Source organism: Pelophylax lessonae (assembly GCF_965119305.1).
Source record: "Pelophylax lessonae genome assembly, chromosome: 6".
Classification (NCBI taxonomy): domain Eukaryota; kingdom Metazoa; phylum Chordata; class Amphibia; order Anura; family Ranidae; genus Pelophylax; species Pelophylax lessonae.
Window position 1 is genome coordinate 88,660,935 of NC_138773.1, and position 21,188 is coordinate 88,682,122.

Here is a 21,188-nt window from a genome sequence, read left to right on the forward strand (position 1 = left end):
TGGCCTTGACTATAGTCAAAGGCCAGGTATCGGTTTTTGGCGGTCTTTTTCCAACGACCTTTGGCCACACACTCCCTGGTGCGTACCTTTCTTCAGGCGTCCGACATTTGATTCCTTTAGTGCGGGCTCAGTTGCCGCCCTGGAATCTTAATGTGGTGGTTTCCGTTCTACAGAAGCCTCCCTTTGAAAATATTCGGGAGGTTTCCCTTCTTCGCTGCCCCAGAAGGTGACCTTCTTTGGTGGCCATCACCTCTGCATGCAGGGTGTCTGAACTGGCGGCCTTATCCTGTCCACCCTTTGATTCACAAGGATAAGGGGGTGCTTTGCCTCTGTCCATCATTCCTTCCTAAGGTGGTCTCTGTCATTTGAATGAAGACATTGTGTGGCCTCCCCTGTGTCCCAGGCCTAAACATCCAAAGGAAATTGCCTTGCATGCCTTGGATGTCGTTCAGGCAATTAGGGTGTACCTGATATCTACGGAGTCTTTTAAGAAATCAGACTCTCTATTTGTGCTCACGGACGGACCTCACAAAGGGTTGTCCGCTTCTTTTGTGACCATTTCCAGATGGATCAGACGGTGGTTCAGACTGATTGCATCGAGGGTCAGGTGCCTTTTTTCCCTGTCAGGGCACACTCTACTAGGGCATTTAGTATCTCCTGGGCTTTCCGTCATCCAGCGTTAGTGACGCAGGTTTGCAAGTCGGCCACCTGGTCGTCGATGCATACTTTTACACAGTTTTTTGTTTAGTGGATGTGTTGGCATCTGTGGTTGCTTTTTTTAGCAGCAAGGTTGCTGGCTGCTGTTTAGAGACCTGGTCCTCTTTTGAGGGTGTATTGTTTTTTTCAGGTGAGCTCCAGTTGTTCATGGTTGAGCTCCATGTTGCCTGGTTGGCTATGGTTAGCCTTGGGAATTTTTTTCTGCTGTTTCCCACCTCTCTTGTTTGACACTTGTTTGGGACATCCCACTGGTTAGGAAGAATCAGGAGTTGTGTCCGTCAATGAATGAAAGATAAAATGGGATTTTTGACTTAATGTAAAATCCTTTTCTCTGATGTTCATTGACAGACACAGCACCCAGCCCTCTGTGGAGTTGGCTTTCTTCTGACACTGCTTGTAACAAAAACGTAGTGCCTATAGCGGGTGGGTGTATACCCCCTGGGACCGCCCATAGGCATAGTCAAGCTTTTTCCTGCCTAGTGTCCTACTACTGTAGGGGGCAGTATAACCGAATGGTTAGGAAGAATCAGGAGCTGTGTCCGTCAATGAACATCAGAGAAATGGATTTTACGGTAAGTCAAAAATACAATTTTTTGCTAGAAAATTACTTAGAACCCCCAAACATATATATTTTAGCAAAGACTCTGGAGAATAAAATGGCGGTTGTTGCAATATTTTTTGTCAGACGGTATTTGCGCAGCGGTCTTTCAAACGCAAAATTTTCTGAAAAAGCACACTTCACTGAATTAAAAAAAAAAATAATAAACCGTAAAATTAGCCAAACTTTCCCTAAAACGTCTTTCAGGACAGCACCTTAGAGAGATGGCTCCTCCCTCTCCTCATCAGGAAACACCCCATCCACCAGATTTTAAAAGGAGGCTTCTCCCACCATTCATCAGTTTTTGTGTTTCCTCCGGCCGAGGAACACCTCTGTGGGGAGCTGGGCTCTTAAGGTGCTATCCTGAGAGACCGGGCTTCCTACGTCCACCTACCCTTTTTTGGAGACGATTGCTTCTCCCATTCACGCGACCGACTGCAGTGCATGGGCTCCTTCTTCCTCTTCAGTGCTCTAGGCTGAGTCAAGACCCCGCAGAGCACAGCCCTGGGAAGGCATCTTGGAGGAGCGGAACGATTTTTCTTAGGTTTCCGCCGCCTTTTTTTTTTTCAAATTTGCCGCCATTTCTCCGGATCGAGTGACGCTCGTCCGGACCGGAAGTGAGGTTCCGGAAAGGGCAGCGTTCTGCAGGGGGCGTATGGCGTCATTTCCGCCGGACGCAGAGGAAGAAGGGAGGAGCAAGCTGGTGCCTTATTCCGGATCCGGTCCAGTGCAGGTGCGCTTTGGTCTCCGGAACCGGTACCGAAGCCACGGGTGATACCGCTGCCAAGCGATGGAAGCTTCTTCAGCGAGTGGGACAGGCACAGGCACCAGTAAGGCCCAGGTAAGGGGTATCTTTATATGGCCTATCTTACTGTGGGGTCTCTCTCCATCCCTTTTACTATCCCCCCGGTGGCTGGGGGCCTGTCAGGGCACATGGGACTTCCCTTTAAATGTCTTTCTGTGCACCTTTGGTGGCCCTGAGAATCAGGCTGACTTTTAAGAAGCATGTGTATGTTTTCCCATTCATGTCTTCCAGGCTAAAAGCTCTGAAACTGTTTTCAAGAGAAAGTGTCCTTCATGCAAAGCAAAGTTGTCGGAAAGTTGGAAAAAGACACTTTGCCAGGGATGTATTGATGCACTAGTAAAGGAAGAAGCATCTGCAGTTTGTGGCGATTTAGTCGCATCTGTGAGGAAGGAATTGGATGCTACCATCCAATCTTTTCGGTCATCCCTACAGGACCCTGCCCTGAGTCAGCCATCAGCCTCACTGTCCTCTCAGGGTTCACAATTGGTTCCTTCGGTGGGGACAGAAGGGGTTCCTTCCACCCAAGGAGATAATTCCCCCTCACATTCCAAGGAGGATTCAGAGGAAGAAGAGGAGGGAGGGGCACAAAGCAGGCCCACTAAATACAAACTATCCTTAGAGCAAGTGGATGGTCTCCTGAGGGCAGTTTACATCACCCTGGGTCTAGAGGAGGAAAAGAAGGAACTGTCCCTACATGACAAAATGTATGCAGGCTTGGAAGAGCCTAAGGGCCGTATCTTCCCAGTGCATCAGACCATCTCAGATGCAATAAAACATGAGTGGGCTGATCCGGAAAAGAAAACCTTCTTCCCTAAAGCCTTTAAAAGGCGATTTCCTTTTGATGAGGACCCAGGAGCTCCCTGGAATAAGATGCCAAAGATTGATGCAGCCTTCTCCCAGGTTTCTAGGTCAACAGACCTAGCATTTGAAGACATGGGAATACTGAGGGATCCCATGGATAAGAGATCCTGGCAATCCATCATGGGGAGTCTGAAACCTGCCATGGCAGTAACCTGTGTGTCCAGGAATCTGGAATACTGGCTTAGCCAGCTAAAAGCACACATCACAGCAGACTCACCTAAACAGGAAATTTTGGATTCCTTTTCCACGCTCTCCACGGCCATAGCCTTCATTGCTGACGCTTCAGCAGAGTCAGTGAAGATGACAGCAAGATCTGCAGCTTTATCCAACTCAGCCAGAAGGGCTCTTTGGTTAAAGACATGGCCTGGAGATACAGCTTCTAAAAATAAGCTGTGTGGACTTCCTTTTCAAGGGGATCTACTATTCGGGCCTGGGCTAGACTCTGTTCTAGATAGAACAGCAGACAAAAAGAAGTCTTTTCCTGTGAAGAAGAAACAGGCAGCAAAGAAGCTTTTTCGACCTCAAAAAGCTCAGCAAAATAGCAGACCCCAGGAGAAGAGAAGAAACTGGTCGACACAAAAACCCAAAGGGAAAGGAGGTGTTCTCTTCCATCCTCCTGTGTCAACCAACAAAACACAATGACAAGACATTGCTGGTGGGAGGAAGATTGAGGGAATTCCTCCCCTATTGGGCAGCCATAACAGAAAATCAATACATTCTGGGTATGCTGTCCCAAGGCTACAACATAGAGTTTTCAGAGACGCCACCCGAAAGGTTCTTTGTCACAAACCTCCCAAGAGATGCAGAAAAAGCCCTGGCTATGATGGACCTGTTAAAGGACCTGAGGCGACAGGGAGTTGTCTGTCCAGTTCCAGTGGAGGAACAACATCAGGGATTTTATTCCCACATATTTTTGATAAAGAAACCATCGGGGGATTTTCGTCTTATACTGAATCTGAAACCATTAAACAGGTCAGTTCTGTACAAAAAGTTTCGAATGGACTCAATTCTTACAGTCAGAACCCTGTTAACAAAAGGATGCTTCATGGCATCAATCGACTTAAGGGATGCTTACCTACATATCCCTATTGCCCCTCGCTCACAGAGATTCCTAAGGTTGGCAGTAAATCTGGGAAAGGAAATGCTCCATATCCAATTCAAAGCACTCCCTTTCGGGCTATCATCCTCCCCTCGTATTTTTACGAAGGTAATGGCAGAGTGTCTAGCTCCCCTCCGCCTTCAGGGAATCTCTGTGGTGCCTTACCTGGACGACCTGCTTTTCTTTGCCCCGTCAAAGGAAAAACTTCAAGAGGACCTGCACAAGGCAAGAGGTCATCTAGAAGCTCTGGGATGGATAGTGAACATCAAGAAATCGAATCTCACACCGGCTCAGCGGGTTCAGTTCCTAGGGTTTCAGTTATGCTCTGTGGAACAAAGAATCTTCCTACCAGAAGACAAACAGGTCAAAATACAGAATTTGGTAGCAAGGCTACAAACAAATCAGTGGTGGTCGATCAGAGAGATCATGTCAGTCCTTGGAAACCTGACTGCATCAATTCCAGCTGTCCAATGGGCAAGGCTGCATTTTCGACCACTCCAATATTTCCTCCTCAGAATCTGGGATCACAATCCAGAGACTTTGGACTTAAAGTTAAAAATCCCCACCAAGGTCAAGAGGTCCCTTTGGTGGTGGAGAAATCGGATAACCTTGTCTCAGGGTTTGGCCTGGTCCTTCCCGACAGACCAGAGGTTAACAACGGATGCCAGCAGGTGGGGGTGGGGAGCCCACTGGAACCAAAACCTGGCACAGGGGGTTTGGTCTCAGACCGAGACAAGAAAATCCTCAAATTGGAAGGAATTAAAGGCAGTCAGCCTAGCCCTAACTGCCTTCTCTCAAAATCTTCAGGGGACTCATGTTCAAGTCCTTTCAGACAACGCCACTACAGTGGCATATCTAAACAAGCAAGGGGGCACAAGAAGCAAAACCCTACAGCTTTTGGCAACGGAAATTCTGCAATGGGCGGAAAGGCAGTTACTTTCCTTGTCAGCAATCCACCTAAAAGGTACACTAAACAGTGTGGCGGATTATTTAAGCAGGCAGAAGATCCGAGAAGCAGAATGGAGCTTGAACCCAGAAGTCTTTATGTTGATAACCAAGACTTGGGGAAAGCCAGAGGTGGATCTGTTTGCAACGAAAGAAAACGCAAAACTTCCACTTTACTTCTCACTCCACAGAAACGACAACTCTCTGGGAGTAGATTCCCTGGCACATCCCTGGAGGTTCAGGTTGGGGTATGCCTTCCCCCCCTTCCAGCTCATTCCGTTGGTATTGAGAAAAATCCAAATGGAAAGAGCCTCAGTGATCCTGATCACACCTTATTGGCCCAAAAGGGTTTGGTTTTCGACTGTCCTTCATCTATCAGTCAAACCTGCTTTTCAGCTCCCTCTTCGTCAAGACCTACTGCTTCAAGGTCCAGTCTATCATCCAGAAGTGGAAAAGCTAAAGCTCACCGCCTGGTATCTGAGGAGCAACTGCTGAAAAGGAAAGGATTTTCAGACGCATTAATTGCTACTCTACTTTCCAGTAGGAAAAAAGTCACAAGGAATATATATGCAAAAGTTTGGAAGACATATAATACCTGGTGTGAATCGAAAGATCAAAAATTGAACAGTATTACTTCAATTTTGGAGTTCCTACAGGAGGGCGCAGGAAAAGGTTTGGCAGTAAGTACCCTCAAGGTACAAGTTACAGCCCTGGGGGTATTCTTGGAAAGGCCCATTTCTTCAGAATCTTTAATCATCAGATTCTTCAGGGCCCTTACCCGCTCCAGACCAGTGCCTGTCAGAAGCTTCCCCAAATGGGACTTGTCGGTGGTCCTTCAGGCCTTCACAAAGGAACCTTTTGAACCACTAGAAACGGATACACTAAAAAACCTTACCCTCAAGACGGTCTTCTTGGTGGCAATAACATCAGCAAGAAGAATCAGTGAATTACATGCTTTATCAGCTATCGAACCTTTCTTGTCCATATATCCAGACAGGATAATTCTCAAGACTGATCCAGGGTTTCTCCCAAAAGTAGCTTCAACGAGAAACCGCTCACAAGAAATTGTTACCTACCTTCTGCCCTAATCCATCAGGAGATAAGGAAGAAAGCTTTCACTACCTAGATGTAAGAAGGGTTCTTATACACTACTTGGAGGTTACTAAAGTGTTTAGATCATCAAACTCTCTTTTTGTTCTTTTCTCTGGCAACAAAAAAGGTCGCCAGGCATCAAAAGGATCAATAGCCAGATGGCTCAGATCCGCTATTTCAGAGGCTTACTCCCAAATGAAATTGTCTCCCCCGCAGGGGATCAGAGCTCACTCTACTAGAGCGTTAGCCACTACATGGGCAGAGAAAGCTGGTGCCACTCCAGAGCAAATCTGCAAAGCGGCTACGTGGTCAAGCTACTTTACATTTGCAAGACACTATAGGTTGGACCTTTTGGCAGCTGAAGATCAGGCTTTTGGCAGAAAGGTCCTGCAAGCTGTGGTCCCTCCCTAAATTGAGTAAGTCTCGATAATCCTCTCTAAGGTGCTGTCCTGAAAGACGTTTTAGGGAAAATTCAAGTTAGACTTACCGGTAACTTGTTTTGCAATAGTCTTTCAGGACAGCAGGAGGATCCCGCCCTATTGTATAAAATGTATTGCTGTGATTAACCATATCTGTTTATGTGTTCCAGCATGGGCCGGAGGTACTCTTCTACAAACTGATGAATGGTGGGAGAAGCCTCCTTTTAAAATCTGGTGGATGGGGTGTTTCCTGATGAGGAGAGGGAGGAGCCATCTCTCTAAGGTGCTGTCCTGAAAGACTATTGGAAAACAAGTTACCGGTAAGTCTAACTTGAATTTTTTTGTTTATTGTGAAAGATGATGTCACGCTGAGTAAATAGATACCGAACAAATTACGGTTTAAAATTGCACACTCGTGGAATGGCGACAAACTATGGTACTTAAAAATCTCCATTGGCGGTGCTTTAAAAATTTTTAACGGTATAGAGTTACAGGGGTCTTTTGCTAGAATTGCTGCTCTGACGATCGCGGCGATACCTCACATGTGTGATTTGAACACCGTTTACATTTGCGGGCGGACTTGCGTATGTGTTTTTTTGGCGTGTGAACTCAAGGGAACGGGTGCTTTTAAAAAAAAAAAAGAATTTCCCTATTTATTTTAGTTTATTTTTTATTTTTATCTCTGTTCCTTTTAAAAAGAAAATCTGATCACTTTTATTGCTGTCCCAAGGAATGTAAATGTCCATTGTGATAGTAATAGGCAGTGACAGGTACTCTTACGAGAGGGAACTGGGGTCTAAAAAAAAGTATTCAAAAGTATTCAAAACGCTGAAATCTGCATTTAATATTGTCACTTTTTTTAAATCAGTGGCGTTTGCAGTCGAGTAAACCAGAGGTGACATTGTGACGTCGCTTCCGGGTTACTTGATTGGAGACCCGATCGAAGCCGAATCCGGCTTCGTTCGGGACTCTAACCAGCTGGCGGACGTGCCGTTCTTCAAGCCGATGTACAGGTACGTCGGTTTGCAGGAAGTGGTTAAATTTTCCCTTAGGAACATGATACATGTTGCAAAATTATTAAGGGTGTAATGTTTTCCCAGGCACCCTCACACCTTCCCCAGAGCCCCATTCCCTGTGGTTGCGGGCAGCTGCTGTCACATTTAATCTGTGCGAGGCTCATTCATTTACAGAGATCTGTGAATAAATAAACTACAAGACCCACCGCAGCAGACGGACTTGTAGTTCCCAATAGACTGAGTGCCGTAATCAGTGCACTCATAGTCCATTGACCTCTCCTCCAACTTTTTAACTAAAAACCCATATAGCGTTATGGCCTGAAAGCTAATGTGAAAAAAATGATGTATATTTTTTTCCACCAAAAATATGCGTGTTTATTTTTTTTCATAATTTTTATTATTTACTGGATAATTTGTACAAGCAAAACAAAAAAAAAGCTATCAGTGCCGGTTCACACTTATGCGATGCGGGAAGGCTGCGAATTCGCAGCCTGTTCCCGCATCGCACACGCACCCCCGGCAGTTCACACTGCCATATGCGATACGCTGGGGGTGTCAATGTTATCTTAACGACACCCCCAGTTTGATCGTATATCGCAGTGCGATCGTGCAGTTCGCACAGGATCGGATCGCACAAGTGTGAACCGCTGTGCGATCCGATCCTGATGCGGCTGCAAAAATGCCTCCTGTGCGTGTTTGCTGCGGGTGCGATGCGAATTTAGCCATACAAACTGTATGGCTAAACTCGCACCGCACAGCCGATGGCATGTAATGTCGGAGCAGTGCGCTCCGATATTACATGCGAACCCGGCACTCGCACAAGTGTGAACCGGCACTCATACAGAATGTAGGAATGAATGAAGAAAAAAAAAGATCAGTAAGAGGAAACCCCAGTGTACATTTCCTATGAGTATCATAAGCATAGAACTATACGTTCTATCAGAACATCTTGCAATTTTTGAAGGAATCAGACAAACCAAAAAAAAAATTATAAGAAAGAAAAGGAGAAAAAAAAGATTAGATCAAGGAAAGAAAAGGAAGGAAGGAAAGAGAGGGGAAAAAAAGAAGGCCAGCCAGAAATTCATTAGGATTCAGATAAGTATTGTATCCATGGATCCCATGTTGCATCACATTTCTTAGTAGAATTGCAGAAAATACAGGTAAGTCTATCATTAAACATAACCATGTTAAGTTTATTCTTCACGCTTTCAAGGGGAACCGTGGACTGCTTCCAATATTTAGCAATAGTTATTCTAGCTGCTAAAAGTATATATGTAATGAGTTTTATTGATTTTTTTTTTCTTTCTTTTGGTGACCTCATCAGGAAACTTTGGAAAAAGTGCTGGTTCTGGGGATCTACAGATATTACCCCTGTCACAGGGCACTGCCACCAAATATGATATATTGTACCCATCTGGCCACAACGCCTAAAGCAAGTGGGGGATGCAGATGGTTGCTGTGTTTTATAGTTTGCTTCAATTAGATAAGCCTTTTAGTTAGATAAGCTGATTGTACCGAAATATTTCACTAGAAAGCATTTGCAATGTATCTTTAAAATATTATCCTAAAAAGCCCCTTGTTAAAGCGGAGTTCTGGCCACAAAATCGACATAGTCGATTTTGAGCCATCCGCTTGCTCTAGCTCACCTGAAAAAGAAATGGGTAGTTGGTATTTTTTTTTTTTTTACCTACCTTGTAATTGCAGAAAGAAAAAACTCACCTCTCTTCCACTTCCTCCCTCGGCCGCACGGCCCGCGCCGTCACTTCGGCTTTGCAATGATTCCTGGGAGCTGAACGTCATCGCTCCCAGGAATCAATGCGCCTGCATCGGCCCCGACGTCTGTTCCGGTGCAGGCGCGTCATACCTTGCTAAACAGCTTCTGGGCATGCCCAGAAGCTGTGCAGGGATGACGCTGCAGACCCAGAAGTGACGGCGGGGCCGGCGCAGTGCATCATGGGACCGAAGAGGACGGAAGAGGATCCCGCTGACTTCAGCTGCCCACACCTGAGATGGCAGCGCTGGAGAAGAAATTTTAAAAGTAAGTATTTCTTCTAAAAGGTAAGTGCGAACCGGGACAGATCAGAGGCTAGCCATTGTGGAATGCACTAGCTCTGACTGTCCGGGGGTATGTTCATTGAAATTTTTTTTTGTGGCTGGAACTCCGCTTTAACCACTTAAGCCCCGGAAGATTTTACCCCCTTCCTGACCAGGGGGTATTTCGCGATTCGGCACTGCGTGACTTTAACGGACAATTGCGTGGTCGTGCGACGCTGTACCCAAACTAATTTGACGTCGTATATTGATCACCTGTGTGATTTTTTTTTTTTTGATCATGCGCTATAAACAAAAAAAGAGCGACAATTTTGCAAAAATATTTAAAAATAACAATATTTTTCACTTTTTTTTTATATGAAGTTCCCCCCAAAAAAATGTAAAAATCAATTTTTTAAAATTTTTGGCCAATTTGTTTTCTGCTACCTATGTTTGGTAAAAAAAAATCACAATAAGCGTATTTTGATTGGTTTGCGCAAAAGTTATTGCAATTACTAACTAAGGGAAAGATTTTTGTCATTTTTGTTGTTTTTTTTTTAACGCGTAATGGCGGCGATCTGTGATTTTTTTTTTTTTTTTTTGCGGTACTGCGACATTGTGGCGGACAGATAGGACCCTTGACTGACATTTTTGACACTTTTGGGGGTACCAGTGACATTACTACAGTAATCAGTGCTATACATATGCACTGTTACTGTAAAAATGACACTGGGAGGTAAGGGGTTAACTTTATTGGAGAGGGAGGGGTTAAGTGTGTCCCTAGGGGCGTGTTTCTAACTGTCATTGGATGTGGCTAGTGGTGTAATAGCACAGATCAACGGTCCTACATAGCAGGACCGAGTGATCTGTGTTTTTACACAGGGGAGAATGACAGGCGGCTTTGTTTACACTAGCCGCCTGCCTTTCTCCCTCTCTGCCCGACGATCGCCAGCAGAGAGGGAGAAAGGCAGGCGGCGGCTAGTGTAAACAAATGGTTAAGCCACCATTCGAGTGACATCAGAGCCAGTCCGAACTCAGGGTTACAGAACAGGGGGCCAATGGGGTATGTGGAGATGACAGGGGTTTTCAATGTTTTACTCCATCCCAAAATGCTAGTGAATGAGACAGGGTAGGACATAAAATAGAGGGGGGGCGAAGATGGCTAGGAAGCCACATTAGAGGACCAATGGCAAAAGGGTGGCAGGAGAAAACTTCAATAGAGACCCAGAGGGTTGTAGATCCCTTGGCCATTCTGGATTTTTTATTGCCCCAAATAAAGTGAAGGACTTCAGATTCTGAACACTATAGATCTCCCCTTGGGACAGCAATTGGTAAGGGTCTAAAATAATAAAATATCCTGGGTAGAAATATAATTTTAAGAGTTTATTCTTCCAATCCGAGATAAGGGATAGTCTGCCCATCGCCGTAGATTTTCCTGAAGTCGATGAAAGAGTGGAGCATAATAAGCCCGATAAAGAGTGTCGATCGAAGGTGTCAGTTGGATACCTAAATATGGAAGGGAGCTTAACGCCCATTAAAAATTATAGGTAGTTTGTAAGTTCAGCACCCTTGAGGGAGATAAAGAAATATTAAGGCTGTTGTTTCTTGGGTATTCAAAGAAAGACCTGAGAGCTGGGAAAATTGGTGTAATAATGTCAACATTTGAGGGTTAGTGATATACATGAGGACGTCGTTGGCAAACAAGGAGCATTTATGTTCCTGTTGCCCACAACATATGCAATGTATACTAGGGTGAGATCGAATTGCTATGGCTAAGGGTTCAATCGCCAACGCAAATAGCGATGGGGAAAGTGGGCAACCCTGTCGTGTTCCGCGTAGGATAGAAAACAATAACGACCTATAACCCCTAATGGAAACCTGGGATGACGTATTGCTATAAAGCATTTTCAATAGCGAAAAAAGTGGATATATTGTGCTAGGAATGTACCTAGACTTAAAGCTAGAAGTTTTGTTAGAATTTTGAGGTCACAATTAAATTAAATAGGGTGGTAGTTAAGGATGTCAGTGGAGTCTTTAATTGGTTGGGTATGACGCTAATGTAAGCCCAATTTTTATCAAAAGGAACTCTCCATCATCTCGCAGGGAATTAAAATAAAGAGCCATATGAGGAGCAAACTGTTGGGAAAACGTTTTATTACAATTATTGGGGAGACCGTCAGGACCAGGTGATTTATGCAAGGACAACGTCTTAATAGTGTTGTGAATTTCTTCACCTGTAATGGGTTGGTCCATAAGTTCCCTATGAGACTCTGTGAGAAATGGTAGAGATGAGGTATTCTGGAAACTACTAATGGAAGAAAAAAATAGGGCCCTGAGGTGGGTTGTCTAGTTTGGTATAGAATGCCTGAAATTTTGAAGAATCTTTTGGGGGTTTTGAGAGAGGTTGCCTCCTGAGAGTCTAATTTTCGGAAGAGCTGTATGTATGTGTTTAGGGGTAAGTTTATGTGCTAACAACGTACCCGGTCAATCTTGAATTTATGATTGGTATCAGCGTAAATATTTCTGTGCCTTCGTAGTAAATATTAAGTTCTGTGCGGGCGCGTTCGAGTTTCGTCAACAAATCAGGGTGTGGGCAACGCTTGTGTTGGGTAGCTAGGGCTTTATATTCCTTCATTTTGGCAATAATCGCCTTGTTGCAATCTTTCCTAAGTCTGGACCTCAACTGAATCCGAAAACCCCTAACAGAAGCTTCGTCTGCTGCCTAATTGATGGCAGTAGTTTTGTCCTCTACCTTATTAATATCAAAGTAAGCTTTCAAGTGGGTAATGATATCTAAGCAGTAAGATTAGTTATTGAGTATAGATTTGTTTTTACTAGCCAATGAGACTTAGCAAATTTAATTGTCAAATTAGGGAACAACAAAACTACAGGGTTGTGGTTGGACCAGGGCGTTGAGACTATCTTAGCTGAGAGCAATGTGGGTAATAGCCCTGAGAGTTGAAATACATGATCAATGCGTGAATAGCGATTATGGGCTCTAGAAAAGTGGGAGTAGTCTCAATTGGTAGGATTGGCCTCCCTCCAAGTGTCAATAGGATCATGATGATGTAACAGTTGAGCAAGTTTGCGGCCTTCTTTAGGTGGTGATGCAATCAAGATATGTGAGACTAGTCTAATATATGATCCTGCGCCAGGTTAGAGTCACTGGCCAACATGACATCCCCCCTTGAATTCCGGTGCTAATGATCGAAGTAAGGAATGGAAAAAGGCCACCTGGTTCGTATTAGGGGCATAATAAACCAAAAATGTTACCAAGTTCTCTCCCAAGTCCCCTTTCACCAATAAGTATTGCTCTTCTTTGTCTTTTAGTATTTTGGTTTCCGTAAATGAAAGCCATCGTGACAGAGAGCCACCCCTCATTTTTTCTTTGTAGCATTAGCAAAATAAAAAACGGTAGTCTTTATGTATGGGGTTGCTTATTTAAATCGCCCACGCTGACCTCCTTTGTTTTTTTCCATTAGGCTTGAATTTGGTCGTTTTGGTTCTTCAAAAACTTCCTTTTGAACTGATGCTGGGTGGTTCATTGGGGCATTTCATGAGTAAAGTGGCCTTTCTGGTGCCCATTCAGGCATGTCTCCTAAGTTGGCGGCCCTTTGCTTGTTTGGAGCGTTTTCTTGTCTTACAGAGAGGGAGCATGGTGATCCTGAGATCCAGACCCTCCTTCTGCACCATGGTGACTCCTTCCTTTTGCCTCAGTGATGACATTGTCCTCCTTTCCATATGTCCTGCTCCAAAACACACCAAGAACATTTTGTTTCATTGCCTGGATGTAGTCATGTACCTTTCTGTCCTCCCTAAAGGCCAATGAAGGGACATCTTGCTTCCTCTTCCACAAGGTGCCTCAGGTTGCTCATTTCCAAGGCTTACATCCTCAAGGAACAGGTTCCTCCTTTCCCTGTAAGGGCTCATTCTACCAAATCTGTAGATCTTTTTTGGACCTTTCAGCATCAAGCATCTGTTATGCGGGTTTGCAAGGCCACCACCTGTTCTTCCGTTTAAATTTTTAAAGGTTTTACTAGGTGTAGGTTGATGTTCAGGCCTCTGATGATGTGAGCTTTGACAACATGGTGCTTCAAGGTGTTTAAGGTCCTTGCTTCTGTGGGTCTCTCTGCTTTGTTTTACTGTGTTGTTGCCTGCCCCTCCGTTTAATAATGGGATTTTGATTTACAAGTACATTTCATATCTTAGAGTGTACATGACTGGATAAAGGTCTCCCCCCCCCCCCCTCTGTCCTCTGTTTCTCCATATTGTGTTCTACAAAACTGTGGTCCCACTGAGTGGGTGGGGTTATACAAAGGTGCACTGAGGGTGTTCCCAGCACAGATTTGCCAGTAGCCAAACACCTGAAATTAACGGCATATAACCCATGGTCTGTGATTTGCTATCCTGTTTTGTACTCCAAGATATGGAATTTACTAGCAAATAAAAATTCAAATTATTGCAGTTTTTTTTAAAAACTAGGAAAGATATTCAGTTTTGAAACTGTCTGGCACAGCAAATCAAGTCTGGCCAAGGTTCCTATTCCTACATGTTAACTTTGCTAGAGACAGGAAATGTGTGGAATTTAGGAGAAACATTTGTCCTTTTGGATTGTTTAAATAGCTCTACTCTTTTCTGTTTTCAGGAACGCTTTGTTATACATATCACTGATCTGCTTGCAGTGTCTATGATGCTGGGGATTACAGTTCAAGTGAAAGAAGCAGGAATTGCTTGGGACAAGGGAGAGAAAAAGAGTAAGATCCCCTTATCTATTAAAGCCAGTTTGCTATATATATTGCTAAATATAGTGTCATGAGTTACCTGTTTTTTTTCATAGATTTTGTTCTGTATAGTTGTAACTACTTTTTTCTTTTTCTAATATTTATATGTCGTCTCATAGGTTTAGAGGTACTGCGCTCCTTTCAGAACCAGATTGCTGCGATTCAGCGGGATGCGGTGTGGTGGCTTCATACAGTGGTACCATCCATCAGCAAACTGCCACCAAAAGATTATGTGCACTGGTATAATAGTCAATATTTTTCCTTTTTTATAATTTGTTTTTATTCACTTTTAATGTGCCTTTCAACTTGCTAGAAAATTTGACTAACCCAGAAGAGTCTATTCCCTAGCACAGCGCTCTCCCACCTTGCATCTCATAGCCCTCTTCTGGAAATGTCTCTATATATGACCTTTTATATAGCTGCCAGGGGAGGAGCAACGGGGGAATACCATAGAGTATCGTGAGGTTGTCAGCTCAGAGTCTGTCCAGGGACTGTATAGGTGTATGACATTTACAAAAAGTTATTGAGCAGACCAGAGACAAAAAAAGTGACCTAGGAACCTGCAGAACTATAGGTTTTAAAGAATAACACTACCCTCTAACTTTATAGTGTTTTAGAAATTTTATATTCAGACTGCACATTAATCTTTTAAAGCAGTAGGGAACCGCAGCAGTAAAAAGAAAAAAAATCCCTGTAAGGCAATTGCATAATATGCTGTTATGCATCGCATGCTAGCACATTATGAAATACTTACCTTGGAACAAAGCCCTCCAGCAGCGTGTTGTCACTGCTGACAGGGCTTCCATCTTCCCCCTGGTCTTCCTTGCGGGCTCCAGCTGTATGAGTGGCTGGAGCTGCGCTGACGTCACCCCATGCATTTACAGTGTGCCAGACTTTCAGAGCGCATTCACCGGTGACGTCACTGGCTGCATCCATTGTGAATATCTCTCAAACGGTCCATTTAGGAGATATTCATTTTACATATAGGCTTACCTGTAGGTAAAAACCACAAAGCGGACTACTACCGCTTTACTGTATTTTGCAGTTACTTGATAAATACATTAAAGTGATTGTAAACCCTTACATATGCCCAGTGAAGTCACTAGCCTCAGGTGATGCACAGAAATTAAACAAATCCCCTGTTTATGTTGTACCTTTTTATCTGCATCTTTTCTTCTCTCCAGCCATTCAAAGTTCAGAATTTATACAGCTTGTCCAAGCTTTCAGAAAACAGGGTCAGAGAGCTCAAGTTACACTCTGCAGAGCTCAGTGAGAGGAGCTTAAAGCCCTGATTGGAGGAAATACCCACACCCTTCAAACAGAAACAGAGCTGAGGCTGTCAATCGCAAGCTGTGTGCTGGAAATCCCTCCCCTGTCACCTTTTTTCTCTTGGTGTCAGGAAAACTTGTCAGAAGTGATTCATGCTGATAGCAGATGAATGAAGCAGCAGACAGCAAATGACACTTAGTACTCTGGATTGAGACAAGTACACATTATAGAGGGATATGCTTTGTTCATATTTCATGTCCGAGGTTAACAACCTCTTAAAGTAAAACTTTCTAGTTTCAGTCATGCAGGATCTTTTTAAATAATTTCTTGATTACAATTCCTTAAATGATAATGTTTGGTATATTCTCTTCACCAAACATAATTTATACAATATACATACAGCATGTTCTCCCAAGCTTGCTTTAGTTATGCACATTTGCACTTTCCATACATTGTTGCCTATAGTAGCTCTATTTCACGTACTATAGTTCAAGTACAAAAGCTTCATTCTTCTTCCTCATGAATGTACACATAGCACCCCATACTGACAGAAAACCACAGAATTGTTGACATTGTTGCAGATTTATTAAAAAAGAAAAACTGAAATATCACATGGTCCTAAGTATTCAGACCCTTTGCTGTGAAAGTCATATATTTAACTCAGGTGCTTTCCATTTCTTCTGATCATCCTTGAGATGGTTCTACACCTTCATTTGAGTCCAGCTGTGTTTGATTATACTGATTGGACTTGATTAGGAAAGCCACACACCTGTCTACATAAGACCTTCGAGATCACAATGCATGTCAGAGCAAATGAGAATCATGAGGTCAAAGGAACTGCCTGAAGAGCTCAGAGACAGAATTGTGGCAAGGCACAGATCTGGCCAAGGTTACAAAAAGATTTCTGCTGCACTTAAGGTTCCTAAGAACACAGTGGCCTCCATAATCCTCAAATGGAAGACGTTTGGGATCACCAGAACCCTTCCTAGAGCTGGCCGTCCGGCCAAACTGAGCTATCGGGGGAGAAGAGCCTTGGTGAGAGAGGTAAAGAAGAACCCAAAGATCACTGTGGCTGAGCTCCAGAGATGCAGTCAGGAGATGGGAGAAAGTTGTAGAAAGTCAACCATCACTGCAGCCCTCCACCAGTCGGGGCTTTATGGCAGAGTGGCCCGATGGAAGCCTCTCCTCAGTGTAAGACACATGAAAGCCTGCATGGAGTTTGCTAAAAAACACCTGAAGGACTCCAAGATGGTGAGAAATAAGATTCTCTGGTCTGATGAGACCAAAATAGAACTTTTTGGCCTTAATTCTAAGCGGTATGTGTGGAGAAAACCAGGCACTGCTCATCACCTGTCCAATACAGTCCCAACAGTGAAGCATGGTGGTGGCAGCATCATGCTGTGGGGGTGTTTTTCAGCTGCAGGGACAGGACGACTGGTTGCAATCGAGGGAAAGATGAATGCGGCCAAGTACAGGGATATCCTGGACAATAACCTTCTCCAGAGTGCTCTGGACCTCAGACTGGGCCGAAGGTTTACCTTCCAACAAGACAATGACCCTAAGCACACAGCTAAAATAACGAAGGAGTGGCTTCACAACAACTCCGTGACTGTTCTTGAATGGCCCAGCCAGAGCCCTGACTTAAACCCAATTGAGCATCTCTGGAGAGACCTAAAAATGGCTGTCCACCAACGTTTACCATCCAACCTGACAGAACTGGAGAGGATCTGCAAGGAGGAATGGCAGAGGATCCCCAAATCCAGGTGTGAAAGACTTGTTGCATCTTTCCCAAAAAGACTCCTGGCTGTATTAGATCAAAAGGGGGCTTCTACTAAATACTGAGCAAAGGGTCTGAATACTTAGGACCATGTGATATTTCAGTTTTTCTTTTTTAATAAATCTGCAACAATGTCAACAATTCTGTGTTTTTCTGTCAGTATGGGGTGCTATGTGTACATTCATGAGGAAGAAGAATGAACTTAAATGATTTTAGCAAATGGCTGCAATATAACAAAGAGTGAAAAATTTAAGGGGGTCTGAATACTTTCCGTACCCACTGTGTATATATATATATATATATATATATTTATATATATATATCTATCAGGTATTTGCCTGGTGATCTGATTTTAAGTTATGCCTGCCACACACGTACACCATTCGTTTCAGCAGTTCAATCACTTTTTTAAAGAAAAAACGGATGGCGTTCACATCAATTTTTTACATTCTACAGCAGTCTCAGAGCCATTTTTTCATGCAAAAACAGACCAATTCTCTGTTTTATATCCGTTTTTCATGCGATCCGTTTTTTTAATGGAAGAAAAATAGGGCTTTGATCCGTTCCAAAAAACGGATGTTGATGGAAGCAGATGTCAATGGACGATCATCCATTTTTCCTTAGAGATGCGTTGATGTCTGTTTTTCATCCATCAATGGATAGTTGATAACAGACAAATGGTCTGCATGTGTGAAAGCGGCTTCAAGCAACACAACCAGGTTACCTTTCTGCTCTCAGCTTATAATGGGACAGTTAAGGAGCATCAGCAGACTAGTCTGGCTATCGCTCTACTCTGTTGTTAGCATGTTCCTTGTCAGCATATGTGTTCCGAGTACCCTTGACTGGGCACACAGCAGAGTGCTGCTGTACAGCAAATTACAAGAAGCTGAAATCAAGTCTAATTAAAGTATTTACACTAGTTGCATTTGAAAATACATGCAGTGTTTTTTTCTTTTTCATTAAACCCAGAAATACCTTTTTTTTGTTTCAGATTTTGACTTTAAATCTGTGATGTATAGTATTTAAAGTAAATGCTTTTGTTTTATTTTTTGTGTCCTCTTTTTTATCATTCCACAGTTTGCATAAAGTCCTATTTACTGAACAGCCAGAGACCTATTACAAGTGGGACAACTGGCCACCAGAAAGTGACCGCAAGTATGAGTACTCTATATATATATAACCCATCAAGTAATAGAATGCAGCTGTTGTGGCTTTTAATTTTGGCATGGGGGATTGTCAATGGATCACAATGGGTCAAGGACTAATGTAAATCCATTTATTTTTTTTTTTTTTAACTGTCAGCTTTTTGGACAGGCCATAATTTTTGGGTACAATCGTTTTTCGGAATATCACAGGCATACACAATTTTAAAGTATAACTAAAGGCGGAAATTTTATTTATTTTTGTGGATAGAGTGAAGAGGGTTTAGCACCCCTGTCAGTTTTTATTGCTGTCTGTGCCACCGTTAAGGAGATTCACCCTCTCTATTTGTCCTGTTTACTATTATCCTTAAAAGTTAAATTAAAAGAAAATCTTAAATTTTTCATTTGTTCCCAAAAAAGAAAACAAACGGAAATCTTGCAATTAGGACACTAGTTCTGGTGACCTGGAGGTTCCCAAGAAATGCCCTTGATTTGCAGGGATTTCCTCTCACTTCCTGCTTGACTATGGGACAGGAAGTGAAGGGAAATCTCCGCAATGGGCAAATGTTTTGCCTATAATTCTACTTTAAGACTTCACATGTTTGGAATCTATGTATTCTCTGCAACTTCTTTTATACTTTACAAAAAACTGGGTATAGTATTGTGTTTATGTGCACTAAAATTAATATTATATTTTTATTGAAAATACCCGTTTGATAAATAGCTGTGCAAATAACATGCAACGTAAAAAATTGCAACTATCTTTTTATTCTGCAGTGCCGCTGACATAAAATGTTACTTTTAAATTGTAAGATCTAACGAGCAGGGCCCTTTGATTTCTTCTGTATTGAATTGTATTGTAACAGTACTGTCTGCCCACATGTTGTAAAATGCTGCGCAAACTGTTATATAAATCCTGTATTATAATATTGTTCTGCGTGGTTTAAGCAACTTTATGACCAAAAATGCAGATTTTTACATGTGTGCAAAAAAATGAAAAAGTTGTTCTAGAGCAGAAGTGGTTAAACTATTGGATTAAGCAGAATGAAAATGATAGAATAAATTTGCAGACCACTTTTCATATCCCTATACATTTATGCTATTGCTCTTTTATGCTACTAGCTTACTCAGTATCTTTCTCTTCACCAAGTTTTTTTCTTCGCCTGTGCTCGGAAGTGCCCCTTCTGGAAGATACATTAATGCGTATCCTTGTCATTGGCCTCTCTCGTGAACTTCCTCTCGGCCCAGCAGATGCCATGGAGCTTGCTGACCACCTGGTAAAAAGGGCAGCAGCTGTCCAAGCCGATGGTAAGTAGTCTGCATTGCAAGTGTTTTAGGACCTGGGGCAGTGTGATGGTGACACAGCTTGTGTGACATAACCTCTTACACATCAGAATAGATTAGAAATGGTATATAAATGGCACAGACATGCTTTTGTGGATATTGTGAATTTATTTTTGTTTGGGCCTAAACTCTACTCTCTGAAAATGTTTTCTCACTTACGTCCTTTCACAGTCGTCACCGCTCCTAATTGGGTAATGGCTGTGCACTCCAGGAGTAAGCTAGGCAGTTATTAATTGGTTAATAAAAACAGGTTTTTTTAACTAGACGCACCTCTAGGGGGCTGTCCTACAAACATTATCCACCAGCTACTTCCTGTATCTTATCAGTTTTCTGCTGCCTAGCTCAGGAGTAGGCTGGGTTTCCCTGGCTGAGACTTAGGCCTCAGCTTTTTTCTTCTTTTTATGTTTTCTCTCTAAAAAAGTGTTTTTTTCTTTTAAAAGATAGCTTTTTATTTTCTCCTTCGCTTAGTTAGTCAGAATTTAGAAGACTACAGCGTTTGCAGAGCTGGTCCTCGCACTGGTTGTTCTAGAACCTTACGGACTCCCAGCCTGCCATCGAGTGTTAGGTTATTGGTACATCCAGGCCTCGCAAACGACAGTGTCCCTGGCGTCAGGGATGAGCCTGTGAAGTTGCTATCTTCGCTGGGATGTCTCAACTGCGGTACGCCCGCGTGTTACTAGCGTCCCCTTCGGCTGACGGCACACCCACTCAGGGTGGGAGGTTTCCTGACATAGAGCGGTGCCCACGTTCGCTGGACCGGTGAGTACCATGACTACCCCTCTGTCTCTGGACCATGTTTGTTGGGGTGTGTATGTGGGCCCTCTGTTTGGGGATGACAGTTCAGGTATGGGTTCTGTGATATCCCCCTCATGGCTGTAGGTGCGGCTCCTGTATGTCCCTTCCCTGTCCCTGCGGTGGCGCTGTCGCAGTTTGACCGCGGTGTGGGGGGGTGTGGGGGTCTCCTACGTCCCAGGGGTGCTTGTGGCGCTCTGTGGGGGCCAGTGCATGGTGTTTTGGGGCCGCAATTAGCGCTACTCCCCGCGGCCGTCATTTTGGGTGTGGGCAGGCTGTTCGCTCTCATAGTGTGGGCAGCAGCCATTTTCTGTCATCCTTTTGGCGCCGATCGGGCGCCATCTTTAATGTGGGCATGATGTCCTTTGTGGGCAGCGGCCATTTTCCCAGGGCTTTTCTCCCCATTGACTTCTATTGGCAACCATTTTCTTATGGCTCAGGGCTGGTTTTGCCTCTAGGGGCGTGAGGTCATTTCCTCCACCTTCCTTCAGATCCTCAGC

The 21,188-nt window shown here is 43.6% G+C and overlaps 1 protein-coding gene across 1 annotated transcript in view; it reads left to right on the forward strand.

The window, feature by feature from the left end:
• INTS1 (integrator complex subunit 1) overlaps positions 1-21,188 on the forward strand; it is a 385,650-nt gene that overhangs the window by 72,305 nt on the left and 292,157 nt on the right. Inside the window, exons 12-15 of the mRNA XM_082260644.1 lie at positions 14,229-14,337; positions 14,484-14,604; positions 18,488-18,565; positions 19,703-19,860. Of these exons, the coding sequence (XP_082116770.1) occupies positions 14,229-14,337; positions 14,484-14,604; positions 18,488-18,565; positions 19,703-19,860 (466 nt within the window). The remainder of the gene's footprint in view (positions 1-14,228; positions 14,338-14,483; positions 14,605-18,487; positions 18,566-19,702; positions 19,861-21,188) is intronic.